This window comes from Ruditapes philippinarum, unplaced genomic scaffold (genome assembly GCF_026571515.1).
Source record: "Ruditapes philippinarum isolate M1 unplaced genomic scaffold, ASM2657151v2 ctg5176_1_1_1_1, whole genome shotgun sequence".
Classification (NCBI taxonomy): Eukaryota; Metazoa; Mollusca; class Bivalvia; order Venerida; family Veneridae; genus Ruditapes; species Ruditapes philippinarum.
In genome coordinates, this window is record NW_026857771.1 from 24605 (window position 1) to 40989 (window position 16385).

Here is a 16385-nt window from a genome sequence, read left to right on the forward strand (position 1 = left end):
AGAGTCCTGCAATGTAAACTATACAAAATAAAAAGATCGTATGTTTACCAATATTTTGCAGGCATTTGCCTATTCCTTTCTCAAATGCTTTAACATGCCCATTTGTATTATGAACTATCGCTGCTGTTGTTTCAAATGTGATGTCACCTCGCTTGACTTGGATGATTGTTCCGTTTTTAGAAAACACAGAAATTCCCGCAATTCCATATGCTGCAAGACTGTGTCCTATATATGCATCCAATAAAAATCTTTCATTATGTGATAAGGTCTTCAGGTCTACAAGGTCCTGGATAACACTTGCTATCCATTTTTCCTTCATTACGAACCAATGTTGCTTTATTTCTGTTATGTTTCTTTCTATAGATTTATGCAAACGGCTAATATCGTCGGGTGAACATTTAAGAGAAAGTTTCCCAGAATACAAACCATTGCTGTCTTTTCCACATTCGATATTACTCCGAATATCGTCAGCCTTAAACTCATCTAGATACATTGCAATTTCTACTGGCACGCGCATCGTTACTGTTCCAAGTTTGTGACTTTTCAAATAATTTTCTACGTCCATTTTTGCAGCTTTGACTGTTTCGTCTGTACCAATAATCTTTAAAGTCCGGTTGTTTACTGGTTCCAAAATAACCACGGGGCCATTTGCTTTCTCAATAATCTCTTCCTTATATTGCTTCCATTGTGCTGTGGCAAAATTACTCAAGGGCTCTTCTTTGTCAACATAAATTTCATATGTTTTTATAAGATTTCTAATGACATCTAACATCTTCTTTTTCTTCTTTTCAATACCTTCATTTCCTTTGTAAGTTGTAACAATGACTGCATTTTTCATTTCATATAAAGTGAGGTTATGGTTTAAGTTGTCTTTACGGAATTGTTCTTTGAGTAGTTCAAGACCTCCTTTTTGCAGAAACATGACACGTTCTGCTTCAATAAGCAGTTCAACAGATTCAAGTTCTAAAGCTAACTTTAGTATACAACGCTCAGCATTACCCACTTCATCAGTTGGACCCTTTAAAGTGATTTTTCCTTCATCCGTATTCACCTTGAAAGATGTAGAAGGACAATCGGTTTTCACCTTGTTCAGTAGTCCTTCCGCGTCTAACGCTAAATATTTTGGTACCATGTTTTCCATATATATGGTTTTAATCTCTGGAAATATAGCTTTCGTTTCGGCCTTTTTAGCAACTTCTTTTAAGCTACTTTCATTTGACCCGTATAGAATAATGTAATTGTTCTCAAGATCTTCCTCAAATTCAAAGTCGTATTGTGCCCTGAGATCATTTAATTTATCGGTGATATTATCATCACAATCAAATTTTACTTCATATACATGTATTGCCGTTTTGAAATAATTTGATACTGCTCTCTTTGTTATATCTTTCCAATTTGCTGACTTTTTCCAATCCGACTCGGATCCACAATAATTAAAAGTTATTGAAGTGTCCTCAGCAACTAGATTTTGTTGATCCTCGAATTCGTCGGTGTCTTCTTGTTCCTCCCAACGCACGTCAACTTTGATTCTTTCATTTAAAGCATCAACAAACGACTTCTTTTCTGCATTTCTTGACTTGATAAACCTGATTAATAAACAAACCTATATATTTTTGTTGTTAATTATAAAGTAATAGATATGATTATATTCAATAAAGTAGGCTGTTATTAATGCATTGCATCGATACGTGTGACTGTTAACCAGATTTAGTGAAAACCCATTTAAAACTAGTATTGTTTTAAAGTTGAAGATTTCAGCTTTGTCTAAAGTAAGTCAATCAAAAAGTAAGGAATTCAAGTGTTTGTCATGAAATTATCCCATGTTTAACCTCAAGGGGCCCGACACAGCGAAATGGAACCTGCACATATTTAGCTACAGGGTTACAGCATTTACAGAGCGGACACAAAAATGTCTGACATTTGACCATCGAATGTAACGTTGACATTGAGCCAGCGCTGCCGCTGTATAGGTTTAGTAATTCGCTAAGTTGAGGTTAACATTTGAATATTTGAATCAAATTTATAGAAAAACGTGTTAGAGCTATTTAAAAAGCGGACACAGCTTATGAACTTTAAACATGTTCTTGACCTGAGCCGGCACAGCAATGGCATGGTTTTAAACTTCAAGCTTGACTTGATATTCAGCCGGTACAATACTGATTCTGAACATTATCTTATTAAGATAAACATTTAAGCTAAGTTTGAAGAAAGCCCGCGAACGGGTTGATGATTTAAAGAGAGGACATTCACATTTTCTGACATTTTACCTTCAATCTGGCCACAACTTTAGTGACCTTGAATTAAGTCAGAACAGCGGCAATACTTGTAATGAACATTGCCTTGTTGAAGTGAACAAGCAAGCAAAGTCTGAAGAAAAGAATTTAAAGAGCCGACACGCTGAACAATGACAAATTGACCGATGGGCTAATTGACCGGTGGTCGCAAAAAAAATGTGATTCCAGTAAAGCCTTAACAACATTATAAGTTGAGGTATAATCATTTAATTAGTAATTTCGGAGTAAGATTAGATTGATAAATGTGCGTTGTGCATTATTCTATTTTATATATACGTTATTGAAGTAAAGAACCAACGTCATCATAAGTTTAAGTTTTATTTTAACTTATTTAAATATTTAAAACTCTTTTTCAATGCGAATAGTCTATTAAATACATGTTCACTTGTCAACAACCACCAAGAATCTTTACATATTTAAAATATTGTATGTATCGTACCTGAGTTTGTTTCTGTCTACATCAACAACCAAAGGCGTAAGGTCTGAAGTTGGTTTTTTACCACCATTTACCGATAATCCAAGTTCTTTGTACTTTGGTAGGACAAGAGCTTTGACGTGTTGATCATCAAATAAACTGTATTTGTTCTTCATCCAAACGTTCCGTGCAACTAATCATTAGACAATTCATTTAATATGATGTCTTTTAGTAACCATATTACCTTATGTTAATTTGAATATCAACAAATCATGCAATAATACAGAAAGAATATTGAGACTCTTTTGTATTCAATAAAAATAGATCTTAATAATTCAACAAGGCAACTATTTTTAATATAGTTTTTCATTAAACATGAATCCTTAAAAACCAAGTTATAAATAATATTTTTTTATTTCAAAGATTTCCATGTGCCTTTAAAATTGGAAATAATGTTCTTTTAAGATGTCTTTTAATATGTTAAGAGATCTTACAGTAAGCTTCGATTAAAACCGAATTAATAACTGAACAATATGTTATGATAGTCTGTCAGCAAAGGCATTACATGTTTTACAATACTTACTTTCACTTTTTTCAAAATTGATTACCCAACAGCCCGGAATGTCTTCTTCAAACTCTATACTCTTAACAGATCCACCACCAGCTTTTTTCCTGGTAAAACGAGCTTCTAATAAATCTACCACATCGTTTTTATTAATTTTTTCCGCGCCATTTAAAAGGACTTGAACACTTTTTGTTTCGTTTATTCTCTGGCCTTTACACCTCAAATTAAGTTGAATATCTTTAAGACCTGAAAGTTCATTAAAATAAATAATTTCAGATTGCATTTTCTAACGAGATTTTGCTATAGAGACAATATTAACAAAGACGGTCTGAAGCTTGTGTTATTTCACAAAAATGCTCTCGACGTTCTTATTGCCTCCTCAACTCCTGTAAAATCAACTCCTGTAAAATACGCAATTTCGTTCCTGAACATAGCACATATATTTTCAAGGAACATATCTGATAGTTCCATCACTGTATACATGCGTCAAACATATATCGTTTGACACTTGTTAAGAGTTATTATTTTTCTTCTTTTTTCCGGCAAAATACCGCTCCATTTATGAACTATATTTTTTCAGAAAACTGTGACTGTAGAACAAAAATATTTCTTTGGTCATGTGTTAGAATTGAAATGTCGTTTAATCACTTAAACCAGCAGCTTTCGTCATTACATTACTGTGCATCTGAACTGCATGCAGTAGTGTACTATTTCCTAAATTGGTTTATATAAGGATTATCATGAACATCCGGTAAAACCTTGACTTTTTCTTGTATATAAATAAAGAAAACGCTTTAAGTTTTAAACTTATGTAAATACAAAACCATTTAAGCAATTAAGAAATACATTTGTCAAATGAGTTTTAAAATTTTGCAAAATCTTTATTTCTGTATCTTATTAGACTATAAGATGCAATTACTTAGATCTGTTATTTTTTCATTGAATTCCAGGACGAAACTTGATGGACTGTTTCCATACTGAAGCCGCCTAGGTTTGAAATCTATTTTTGATCTGATTTCAGTAATCGCTTCATCTATGGTTGCCTCTTCGTCGTCAAATTGATAGCCGCTTATTAGAATAGTGCTTCCTAGTTCTTTAAAAAATAAAACAATTCATGATGATAATTCTCTTTTTATTAGAAATTAAATGTATCACAAAATCTCAAAATCGTTCATGTTTCAATTGGTATGATCATAGAAGCATTCCAAGAATCATGATCTAATCTAGCCATTATTAATACTATAAATTAATAACAGGGACTTTAATATGATAAAAATGACATTTATAAGTTCGTTATATATAGCTACTGAATTTTTGTGAAATAAATTTTAATTCGTGCTGTAAGTTTTCTAAGGACATATTTGCAAACAAATTTATAAACGGTTGTAGAATGTCGTGACCTTTCTGAGGTGCAGTAACGCGTTAAGTCCTTTTAAATCTAATAGGAGTTAATCAGTTGTTTAACAAAGGTAACGATGTATATTATCTTCGCATTGAAGCCTAACGTACGGTTTAAAACCTAAAATAATAAACGTTATATTTATAACACACGCCACGAAAATTCTTAAAATAGCATAAAAATGTACCTTGCGCTATTATCAATCTTCTCCCATGTGTAACCTGAATTTCACCGCTGCTAAATTCAATTTCAAAATGCAATGTGTCTGGATCAAGTTTTCCTTTAACCGAGAAGACATCTTTTGTCGTGTTTCCAACGGACACAACAAACAAATTATGTGATACTTGTCGCTCGTGTAAACTTAACCGGAAGGCGATCACTGAACTGAACGGATATTCTTGGACGGCGCTGCTCCGCTCCCATATTACATCTTCCTCATCAGGTGAACCTTTAAAAGACCAGGAGAATTGATACTTGGTTTGAGGGTCAAAATAAAAATTAAAATTGGTAATATCAAGTTACTGGAAAATTAAGAGCTGAATTTTATGAAATATTTAATATCTGATATTCACCAAATAATGCAAACGTGTAGGTCTACAAAAGTGTTGTTTTTTGGGGGGGTTTTTTGGTTTTTTCATTAAAAAATATTTATACACATACTAGTGTTTGCATTGGCATATTAAAATTTTTGTCGCTTTAAGATTAATTACATAAATTATGTAACTATTTAAGCTTCTCTAGTAAATCTTTTTTCTCCAGCATTAAGCTATTGAAAATAATATATGTCTACAATATAAAGTCAACATAAACATATGCAAATCTTTGCAAAAGTCAATGAATTAAGAAATGGTAAAATATAGAATTAACCATCATTTGCTTTATTAGAAGCTGCTCTTGATGAATGTTGAAAAGAAAAAACTTATGCAAGTGATATTGATTTTTTGCTCTTTGCATAGATTACTGACAAATTTCTGAGTTTTCTACTATGTAACCCTATGATGAAAATTCTTTTATTTTATATCTTATTGACAAAAACCTCATAATTTGATATTAAGTCGTTGTGACTGGCATATATGATATCTCAGATAGGTTGGTCTTATTCTATCTTAAATACTTATTCATTAAAATGCATGACCGACAAAGATTCCATTTTGACAATTGTAAGGGGTGAGTAGTCGGTCACTTGCGGAAGATTTGACAACTGCTGGAAAGTTATCCAGGTAAACCGGTTAGGACCTTATACCAATATACATGTATCTCCAAAAATCATACCAACCAAATAACAAACAGACAAACAAGTAACCTTTATTTATATTTCTCGATACAAGTTTCAGGCTCATAAAACCATGAGATGGTGGCTTCTCTGCTATATTTTCGTTTAACAGTTTCATATCCCAGTGGCAATGGTAGACATCACCAGCTACAACAGGTTTACTGAAAAAGGAACAGAACCAAATTTTTCACTTCTTTCCTCAGATCGTGCAATAACATTTCATTCACTGTTTGCAAGAATGTTAAAGTAAACATTTATTTAGTCTGTACTACTTAGGTGCCCGTAAAAATGCACGAAAGGCACACTTGTTTTAAGGGGAAAAACCTGAATACTCAAGTTTGATTCAAGAGTGTCATGTTTAAAAGAAACACATTATGGTAAGATAAATTTAACATGATACATCATCATCTAGGTGATTGCGTTTATATACCGTGGTATACAAATGAAACTACAAAATTATCATATAAATAAATGTTAGTTGATGCTTTTTATTGTACCGGCATAGAAACAATAATATAACATTAACTATTTCATGTCTATGTGAGTAATCTAATATAATTTTGGATTAATAAGAATTCTTTTAATTAGGAATTCTAGATAAATTATATCACGAGAGATGAAGAAAGATCAAAACATTGTTTAACAACGATTCATTACCTGAATCTGCATCTTGCTGTATTTGATGCTATTGATGCACTACTTCCATGACCACTTCTGGCAGAACACAGTAATATCTTTTCATATCTGTCCTCTTTTAATAAAACATATACTAATTAAAATTGTTTGCCATGGTTCTGATCGAATTAAAACCCTAGACAAAATGAAAGCAGCGTTACACCGTCACGTCTCAACATTGCAGTTTTTTAGGACCATCAGAATTCTAATGTCTCTAGTAATAATGGTAACAACAAAAAATTATGATTTGTAATATGAGTAAGCATCTCATTTATTTAACTGATCAATGTTTAATATATATTTGCATTTGTCCACAGGTCTTTCCATAAAGAGCATACAAAAGCAAAAAAGGGCATGAGGAAGCGCCAGTTTATGACAGTTTACCACTAGGAATCCAGTTTTATGTTTTTGAGGGTTAAAAAGATTTCTGTATAAAACAATTTATTTATGCTTGTAAATAGATAGTGTCATGTTAACCTTCCTCTGATAGATCGGCTTCTACATCTGGAGTCCCATACACATGGATAACATACAACCAAAGGTTTGCCGGGATATTTTCACAGTCATTCTCAATTTCATCGCCCTCTGGTCCATAGCGAAACGAAGAATATTTAGTTTTGTACAAGATGCGAACTGCTTCCTGTTCCCCTGAGTTAAAGCCTTCCTCCTTCTCAAATACAGAACCCTGAATATAAAAAGCAATAGTTTTTGTAATAAAAAAGTGATAAAGATATACAATAACCTCTTATGAATTTTTTGAAAAATTGTTAAAAGAGTAGCCGTTACACACTATCTTATATGTGTTGATCAATTTAAAGAATGAATTACGTTAGTTCATCTTGTATGGTCTGAAAATATTAATCAACTCATTTTGCATACATTATCCGGAAATTGAACGTACTATATTAAGTCTTGTACATCCTTGCTGTTTAATCTATTATTTTTGTTGGCTTGTTAGTTCGGTTTCACTAGCCGTGATAGTGCACCCATGTACAGATTTAACAGCCATTTTAAAGAGAAAATAGTAGAAAGGCATTGCAAGATGGAGGATAGAGTACGCCAGAGAAATAGAACTTGGCATAGATGATTGTGTTGTAGAAAGGTTAGACAGTTGCTACCTAAAACATCTGAAATTCCTTACGTGGGAAGTACATGGTAGTTACTGTTGTGCTGAGTGCTCTACGACAGGAAAATGTTTATGTTTTATTTGTTGACAAATTAAAGAAACATTTGAACATACCATTTTTGTGATTTCCATCATTCAAAATAATGTACATATATTACCATATATATTACACCATATATTACTTCATAAAAGAGATATAAACATTTGGTTTAAATCACATGTAGGGGCCTCACACTACTTTATGGCATATTGGATTAACAGCAGTAAGGTTCAGCCCAAATAACAGTTATACAGCCATGCTCTTGTACCGCAACAATATTTATAATGTATACCTCTTACCCATTTCTTGAACTTATGAAGGAACACTAAACGTTGAATAGAATATGCGATAAAAATTTTATATACTACTTCATAAAAGAGATATAAACTGTTATTTTAAACCACACGTAGGTGCCTCACTCTACTTGATGGCATATTTGATTAACAGCAGTAAGGTTCAGCCTAATTACAGTTATACAGCCATGGCCTTGTACCGCAACAATATTTATAATGTATACCTCTTACATAAGTTACTTTTCTTACTTTAAGTAATGAAGGAACATTTAAACGTTGAATAGAATATGCGATGAAATTTTCAAAATTATAATTAAAATTCATGTACAAATTGCAGAATTATATTCATATAAAATGCATTTTGAGTCACTTTTAGAATAAACTTTACGAACCTCAAGAATGTTTTCGTTGTCTGACGGATTAATACTGGTTAACCCGATACGTAAAACACCGCCTCCTTTAAATGTTATCTTAATCTTGGTCTTTTCCTCGAAAGAAATTCTGCTCCCAGATACCAACGTATTTGTAGGTACTGTAAACTCATTGCTTGTTTTATTTGCCGAGTTTCCAAGTACACTTATCCTTGTGTCTGATGGATCACATTCTAGGTCAACTGAAATAGAAGGACTTGCGCAAATGTTTATGTATAACAATTTTTCCATTTCATTTTCCGAATCATTTTTAGACTAAAGGTTTCTTGTTGTCATTTATTCCCTGTCATTTGAATGTTGTGTGATCTAGTAGATTTTCGGGTTAAAGACTAAAATGCACATAAAGCACTCTAAGTGTAAGAATACATGCAACTGAAAACAATAGTAACAGTTTAAAGCACCATTATATATTTGATATAAATAACACTTTTTTATACAATTCATTGCTAGGATGGATCCAAGTTCTCGACCTGATGAACTTCCGGTAGTCAAAGAACCCGACTTATGGTCTTACTTTTCTAAACATCTACATCAATGCAATGGGGCGTCCGTGGCCGAGTGGTTAGTGTCGTTGACTTCAAACCACTTACCGTTCACCGCTGTGGGTTCCAATCCCGACAGGGACTTTGGATTCTTTCATGTGAGGAATCTATCCAGCTAGCTTACGGAACGTCCGTGGTTCTACCTAGGTGCACGTTCGTGCCTGAAATAATGCTCGGCAGGGAACCTGAGGTCAACCCTCACCAGTAATGCTGGACCGTCGCCATATGACCTATAATGTGTCTGTGTGACGTAAAACAAAATTAAACAAACATCAATGTACTTTGCCCACCTGTGCTCCAACTTGTTAACTCTTCACAATAGGACTCTCTTTTTTTGGTCCTAAAAGAACTTATTGACCGCCTTCATGACAACTACATTGCTTCCAGAACCACGAAGCTTAGTTTTTAGTTTCGGAAACAGGTAGAAGTCAGAGAGGGCCACGTCCGAGTATATTTGGGATAGGGAAGAATTTCAAAGCAGCAGTCAGTTTCAGCAGTCATCGCAACTTAGGATGTGTGAGCTGGCGCATTGTCGTGCAAGAGCAGAACGCCTTGAGTCAGTTGCTCCTCCTTTTATGCGCGATTTCTTAACGCTGACGTCTCAATTCTGCATAGTACGTACCGTTTATGGTACGACCTTGCCCAAGATAGTCAATCATAATTATCCCCTGAGTATCCCAAAAATTGAATCGCACATGACCAGATTGTGCACAGCTTCGGCAGTTTAACGTTTGTGGCCCAGGCCGTTCAGCATCTCCAATGCTCTCCCTACCCCTCTTAAATTCAACAGCCTATTCTTTCACAGTGCTATAGGAAGGGGGCTCTTACCAAAGTGTATCCATGAAGTCTTCATTTCCTTGGAGGACATCCCTTTCTTACAGAGGTACTTAACGACGGCTCTGATTTTAACTTTCTCCATTTGGTCTAATTGACACACTCCACTTCTGATCAAAGTGTGTTTTATTTTACTTAATATGTGTAAAACCGCGAGTAACTCGGTCAGTGATCTTTAATAAAATATCGGTATCAATGTATCGTGTGTAAATGTCAGTGGCTAGAAGAATATCGGGCCAGGAACTTTTGATTATACCTCGTACAAATTACAAGAAATTAGTGCAACTTTTATTTATTTTCAATTTCACGATGTTGTTTAAATCCTAACAATTCGGGAAAATTTTGTTTTTGCAGGTGTTGGCCTTTTTGTGCAAATGAAAATATCTAAGAAACCTTAAAAATAAAAAGGTAACAGGGGGCCGCGTTCTTTGAACGTCACCTTTCCGTGATAATCTTTGTTAACATATTTGCCAAAACTTCACTTATGCATTTATCAATATATTAAGTCATCTTATGACATGTAAAGTTATAAACTGTACTTTTATACACTATTTAAAAAGCGCCATATTATGTCTTGAATTATATAGTGGTAAACATTTTGGGTTTTTATCTTATTTTAAACTATCTCAGTTTCAAATGTCTTCAAGTACCTGGAATTATCTTAACCACTATAACCAAGCTATATGATAATGGTCAAAACTTGCCAAATAACTTTTGGCTGTTTTTGATAATACGTGGTTCAGGGGTATCATAAATGTATTGCAATTGATGGCGACTTCTTGGAGCAGGTGAACTGTTGTCTCGACGTTGAGCATGTTGTTTGACATCGTAGAACGTTGGTGTGCCCCGAGTGATTGTTAATTGCATACTTCTTTTTATAGTATTTTATCAATTACATCGTTTTTGATTGTTATTCTGATTATTCAATAGCTGTAAGATACTCATTTTCTATGATTACAATATTATACGTGGCACTGTATAAAAATCATACAAAAATGCCTAAGCACAATTTCGCCAACTTCCTGGATAGCCCACGTACTTATTAACATAAAGTTTACAAGAAGGCGGACATGATGTCATAAGGTAACATGTGCACTTGATGCTAAAAACTATTTATCTGTCTTCTAGTTAAAGAATGTGTAAGAGAAACATGACACCCCTGATCAGCGTCTATTAAAACGAAAGTGAAAGATCCTACCCTGATTAAATTTTGTGTCGTAAATTTAATTCAGCTCTATTGCAAATATAAGAAAATGTACATACCTTTTTCAGATGGTTTTCCTGCTCCTGCTCCCATACTCGATACATTAGAGGAAAGTTTTGGTTTTTATTGTGAATTTCCTTTTATAAGCTGTAAAGAAATGAATATCGATTATGAGAATGTGTTTTGTCCGTATCTTTAAGAAGAAAAGTGTTGCGTTCAAGATAATAACTTCCGGTTAAAAGTCAATGATGTTTTATGCAATATGTTTACCGCTGCACACTTTAATAAAAATGGACGGCTTTTATTGAGTGTATAAGTGCTGTTTTTGCATATTTGAATGGCACCCGATCCGTTCTACGTTGTTTGAAAGTTGTTTTATTTTGCATAATTATGTGCATAAATATAATTTCACTTATTGTGGTTTTCGACTTTGATCAAAACATACAGGATTTTTAAAATAATTGGTGGTTTCATTACTATAGACACAATTTATAACCCAGTAAGTACTTGTGAGCAAAAACTCAGTAAGTCCTTATGTAAAATAAACTGTTCGATAGAAAATGTTACAGTAACGATATCTAAACGCATTGTAAAATGTTTTGTGGAAGATAATATGGTTAACCAGATCTTACATGTCTTAGGAATTTACAAATCAACCCGAAAGTTAAAGAACTATCCTCATTCATGTACCTTTTATTTTAGAACTATCCTTCACATTTTATTTTATAATGAGAGGAACTGTCATAAATTTTATTTTAGAGCTATCTTTAAAAGAATATTTTAGAATGGTAAGAACTGTCCTTAACATTTTATTTTAGAATGGTTAGAGCTAATGAGATTCCCTGATTTCATTTTGTAATTATTCAAAAAACGGATTGTAGATATTGTTAATATCAAGGGTCGTGTGACATTCTTATAATATTCTACGGAATTCTTTCATCCGTGTTTTTTTGTACAGGACAGTATCGCGACCAGCCATCCGTAAGGCACGGATTTAGGATCGTAATAAACCTAGAGGGAAACGAAGAAATTCCTTTGGTTGGTTTTGATATTTGTCGAAATAATTTGTGATACTAAAATTATACCTGATTATTTATATAATACATGTATAAACGTTGATCAATACATCGATTCAAAATGAGCTCGAAATGTGATTAGGCCCTTATCATTAACGAACATTGATATATGACCCGGGCGTACCGGATCCCGGGATTTTCCGAACCACTACTTGTGGCAAGTCACTGTATTGAATAGATTATTTCTCCTATTTCTTTCTTGAATTAAGATGTCAGTAATGGTTTTACATATTAAACCTAATTAGATAAGTATCTACCGTTTACTTTAAATTTTATTTCATTTTTTCTTTATTTTTAACATCTGGAGGCCTGGCTTTAAAGTCGATACATGATATTTAGACGCGACACCTTCATACGTTACACAACACGGCGATACAACAGTACGACACTTTGCGTTGATTTATTCAGGTCGTGGTCCGTATTTATTCATTCCGTTGTCCGTATTTATTCATTACGTTGTCCGTATTTATTCAAGTCGCCGTCCGTATTTATTCACGTCGTTGTCCGTATTTATTCACGTCGTGGTCCATATTTATTCATGCCGCTGTCCGTATTAATTCATACCGTTGTCCGTATTTATTCATGTCGTTGTCCTTATTCATTTATGTCGTGGTCGGTATTTATTCATGTCGTTGTCCGTATTTATTCATGTCGTTGGCCGTATTTATTCAGGTCATGGTCCATATTTATTCATGCTGTTGTCCGTATTTATTTGTTCCGTTGTCCGTTTTTATTCATGTCGTTGTCCTTCATGCCGTTGTCCGTATTTATTCAGGTCGTGGTCCATATTTATTTATGCCGTTGTCCGTATTTATTCATTTCGTTGACCGTTTTTATTCAGGTTGTTGTCCGTATCTATTCAGGACGTGGTCCATGACAGAACAAAATATTAAATATTGTCATTTTATATATCGTGTGACATTGTCATATATCGTACCGAGTACCGATAATATAAGCGACATTTGACATTTAAAGTGGCATTGACGGGATTCGTTACTTTACTGATAATGAATTAATAGCGTAAGACTTCATAAACGTGTACGATTGATCGTTAAATTATACAAAATCGATTGAATATTTACATCCGGGTTGATGGAATGTTTCAAATCGATTTTTACAGCCTACTTATCTTGAAAAGAATGAAGTGCTCGAATATAATGAACTAAAACACGGAAGAGAAACAACTCTTAACATTTACTGAAGAGAAACAATATTAAACATGTAATCTGCGGTTTGTTTTAGTGAGATCTTAAAGCCATAGCAAAACTTATTTAAAAGAATTCAAGTATGACAAAAAATATCTACATGTATCTGCTTCAATTAATCGATCATGATCTGTTCAATAGATACACGTTAGCCGGGTTAATAACAGTGTATTTTAGATAATATTATCTTTTTCTATCGATGTTCTTGTTAATCCTTAACATTGTGTTTAAAGTTTTCGACAAGATAAACTTTCAAGAGATACACGAACACCGGGTTAATGACTGTGTATTTAAGATAACCTTATTTTCTATCGAAGTGCTTGTTAATCTTAAAGTTTTCGACAAGATAAACTTTCAAGCTCTGATACTTTAACATTTAAAAGGAACTCCACTGAGGCCTAAAACATAGAAATTGAACTTCTTGAATAGATCGAATAGGGCATTTAAAACGGAAAGATATATTCAAGATATGATTAAAAATAAAGGCTCAGAATTAAATTGAAAATGGTAATTAAAGTACATGTATTTCTTATTCATATGAAATAAAAATACCATTGTTAAGTCATTGTACACAATTAAAAATGAATATTTTGGAAAAACGCAGTGAGCGATGGGTATGAAATTTTGCACACAAGTTTGTTTCATTTGTTTGATTGGGTTTTACATCACACCGACACAGTATAGGTCATATGGCGACGTTCTATCTTTACTAGTGAAGGAAGACCGTGCATTATTTTAGGCACGAACGGGCACCTAAGTAGAACCACCGACGTTCCGTAGCTGGGTAGCTTCCTAACGTGAAAGAATCCAAAATCTCTGTCGGGATTCCAATCCATATCGGTGAGGGGCAAGTGGTTTGAAGACAACGTTCTTAACCACTATAGGACACGTACGCCCCTTGCGCACAAGTAAATAGTCAAACGGTTTATCAAATGGTACGTAAGTCACCGATTCCTGTCCCGCTATGTAAAATATTTCTCAATGGAGTCCCCTCCAGGGACATATACTTTGGCTAAAACCTGTTTCATGAGCGTATACGTTTGTTCGCCATTATCAGAAAAAAGAACAAATGTTCTCAAATCAAATACACGAAGATTTTTCAATTCAAATTACATACAGCGAAGAATCATTAACTTTATGAGAATATAGGATAATTAAATAATTCAATATAAAATTATTATAATATAAATAACTTCAATTGGATAAAACAAAAGTTAAAAGAAAAAACTATAGTTATACCCCAATTGCTTATTACAGTCAAACCAAAATTAAAAACCAGAACAAATGTATGCAAACGTGTTGTCAAATCAAATCAAAAGAAATTTTCAATTCAATACACAAAGACTTATTTAATTAATGGGAAAACATTAAATAATAAACATGGGTTATTACTTACGGCTATCCACTCGTTAGGCTGTAATTTCCCTATGTTTAATACCGTTTATAGATTAAAATTTATTTACAAGTTAATTTATTGTGTCTCAGTAAGAATTTACGTACACTATCGATCTGTTAAACTGGCTTAAAGACTACGATGAAGTTCTAATTGTAAAGAATTTATCATTTGCGGTACATTTTATGTAAACCCATTGATTTGTGGGGTTGATAAATCGATTATCTATTGTAAGAGATCAATATAGACTGTAAAAACCTTGTTAACAAAACAATAAGTGTACTTATATTCTGGTTTTTTTTAAACAAAATCAGGAAGTAATAAAAGATAAAATAATGATGAAAACTACACAGATAATATGACATGACATTTTCAACATAATGGTCAAAGTTGACGCCAATATTTCTTAATGATGTGTCGCGTGCTTTTCTAATCACCACTGTGCATTTTTCAGGGAAAAATAATTTGATCTATCATTTTCAGACATTTGCCAGAACAAGTTTTTAATCAATGATTTACTCGTATTTATTAACATGTCAATTGCAAATTGATAATATCGTCATTAACATCTATAGATACATGTAAGCTTCCGGCAATATACTTGTACATTCAAATATCTCAGATTTACAACGCAATACGGTCAATTATGCTCGGTTCGTTTTTGGCCAATTCGTTTTTGCCTATCCATTCGGTTTATTTCCCGCAGACATGTATTTATACAATTTTAGCATATTTCATGTCTGAATTACGTACACAGATTTTTAATTTTATTGTTCTACCACATATTTGGCTATACAGCGAATAATTAACAATTGCGATGGACGATTTGATCAGATAAAGGTTTTGTATTCTGCTTTTATGGTGAAAGCTGTTAATTTTAATTTAACGTTGTTGATATCTTTATCGTTTTGATGTTTTAGAATTTCATGATAATCAAAAACAGAGATATTGTTTAAAATATGTATAATAAATTTAGAAATCGAACGTACTACCTCTAAAGCCCACTTATCTAACGTTTCAGAAATTACTGTTGTTTAACGGTAAAATATTAAGCGTTTTATTTTGTCAACAGTTTGGGTTCTTATTTGAGATTAATAATAATTATTGCGATTCAGATCGAAATATCCGTCCCCAGCGGACTCGTCCATCGGCAGGTTCCCGAGGGACTGATATTCCAATCCGACACGCAAACATATGTTAGATACTTTCTTCTTTTATATTCCACCATATTCTATCATATTTTAAATTCTTGACTTAAAACAATTTTCCATGGAAATTTCTGTCATTACACCATCATTACTATTTTCATACAGCAACGTATGAAATTACAACTTCATTTACAACGGCGAAATAACGTCATCCCAATTTATAGCACGCGACTCATCTAGGACCCCCATGACAGATGAAATATCCGGCATGAGTCAAATAGTTGTAAGAGCTTATGCTTATAAATGAAAGCCTAGGTTTCTATTTAGTGATATAAAACCCATATTACTCAGAGTATATCTCTCATAGTGTTGTTAACATAGCTTTTACGATTTTTTGTGGCCTACGTATTAATTTATGATTCCGTAAATTTCCTTATAACTATATTGTGTATCTTGTTTTTCAAAGCATATT

The 16385-nt window shown here is 33.2% G+C and overlaps 1 protein-coding gene across 1 annotated transcript in view; it reads right to left on the reverse strand.

The window, feature by feature from the left end:
- LOC132750964 (protein mono-ADP-ribosyltransferase PARP14-like) overlaps positions 1-14922 on the reverse strand; it is a 35148-nt gene extending 20226 nt beyond the window's left edge. The window contains exons 1-11 of the mRNA XM_060741055.1: positions 14769-14922; positions 11151-11238; positions 8473-8693; positions 7099-7306; positions 6604-6697; positions 5977-6107; positions 4861-5121; positions 4194-4367; positions 3293-3520; positions 2734-2902; positions 49-1586 (exon numbers count right to left, since the gene is read on the reverse strand). Of these exons, the coding sequence (XP_060597038.1) occupies positions 49-1586; positions 2734-2902; positions 3293-3520; positions 4194-4367; positions 4861-5121; positions 5977-6107; positions 6604-6697; positions 7099-7306; positions 8473-8693; positions 11151-11184 (3058 nt within the window). The 5' untranslated portion in view covers positions 11185-11238; positions 14769-14922. The remainder of the gene's footprint in view (positions 1-48; positions 1587-2733; positions 2903-3292; positions 3521-4193; positions 4368-4860; positions 5122-5976; positions 6108-6603; positions 6698-7098; positions 7307-8472; positions 8694-11150; positions 11239-14768) is intronic.
- Positions 14923-16385: the final 1463 nt, after the last annotated feature.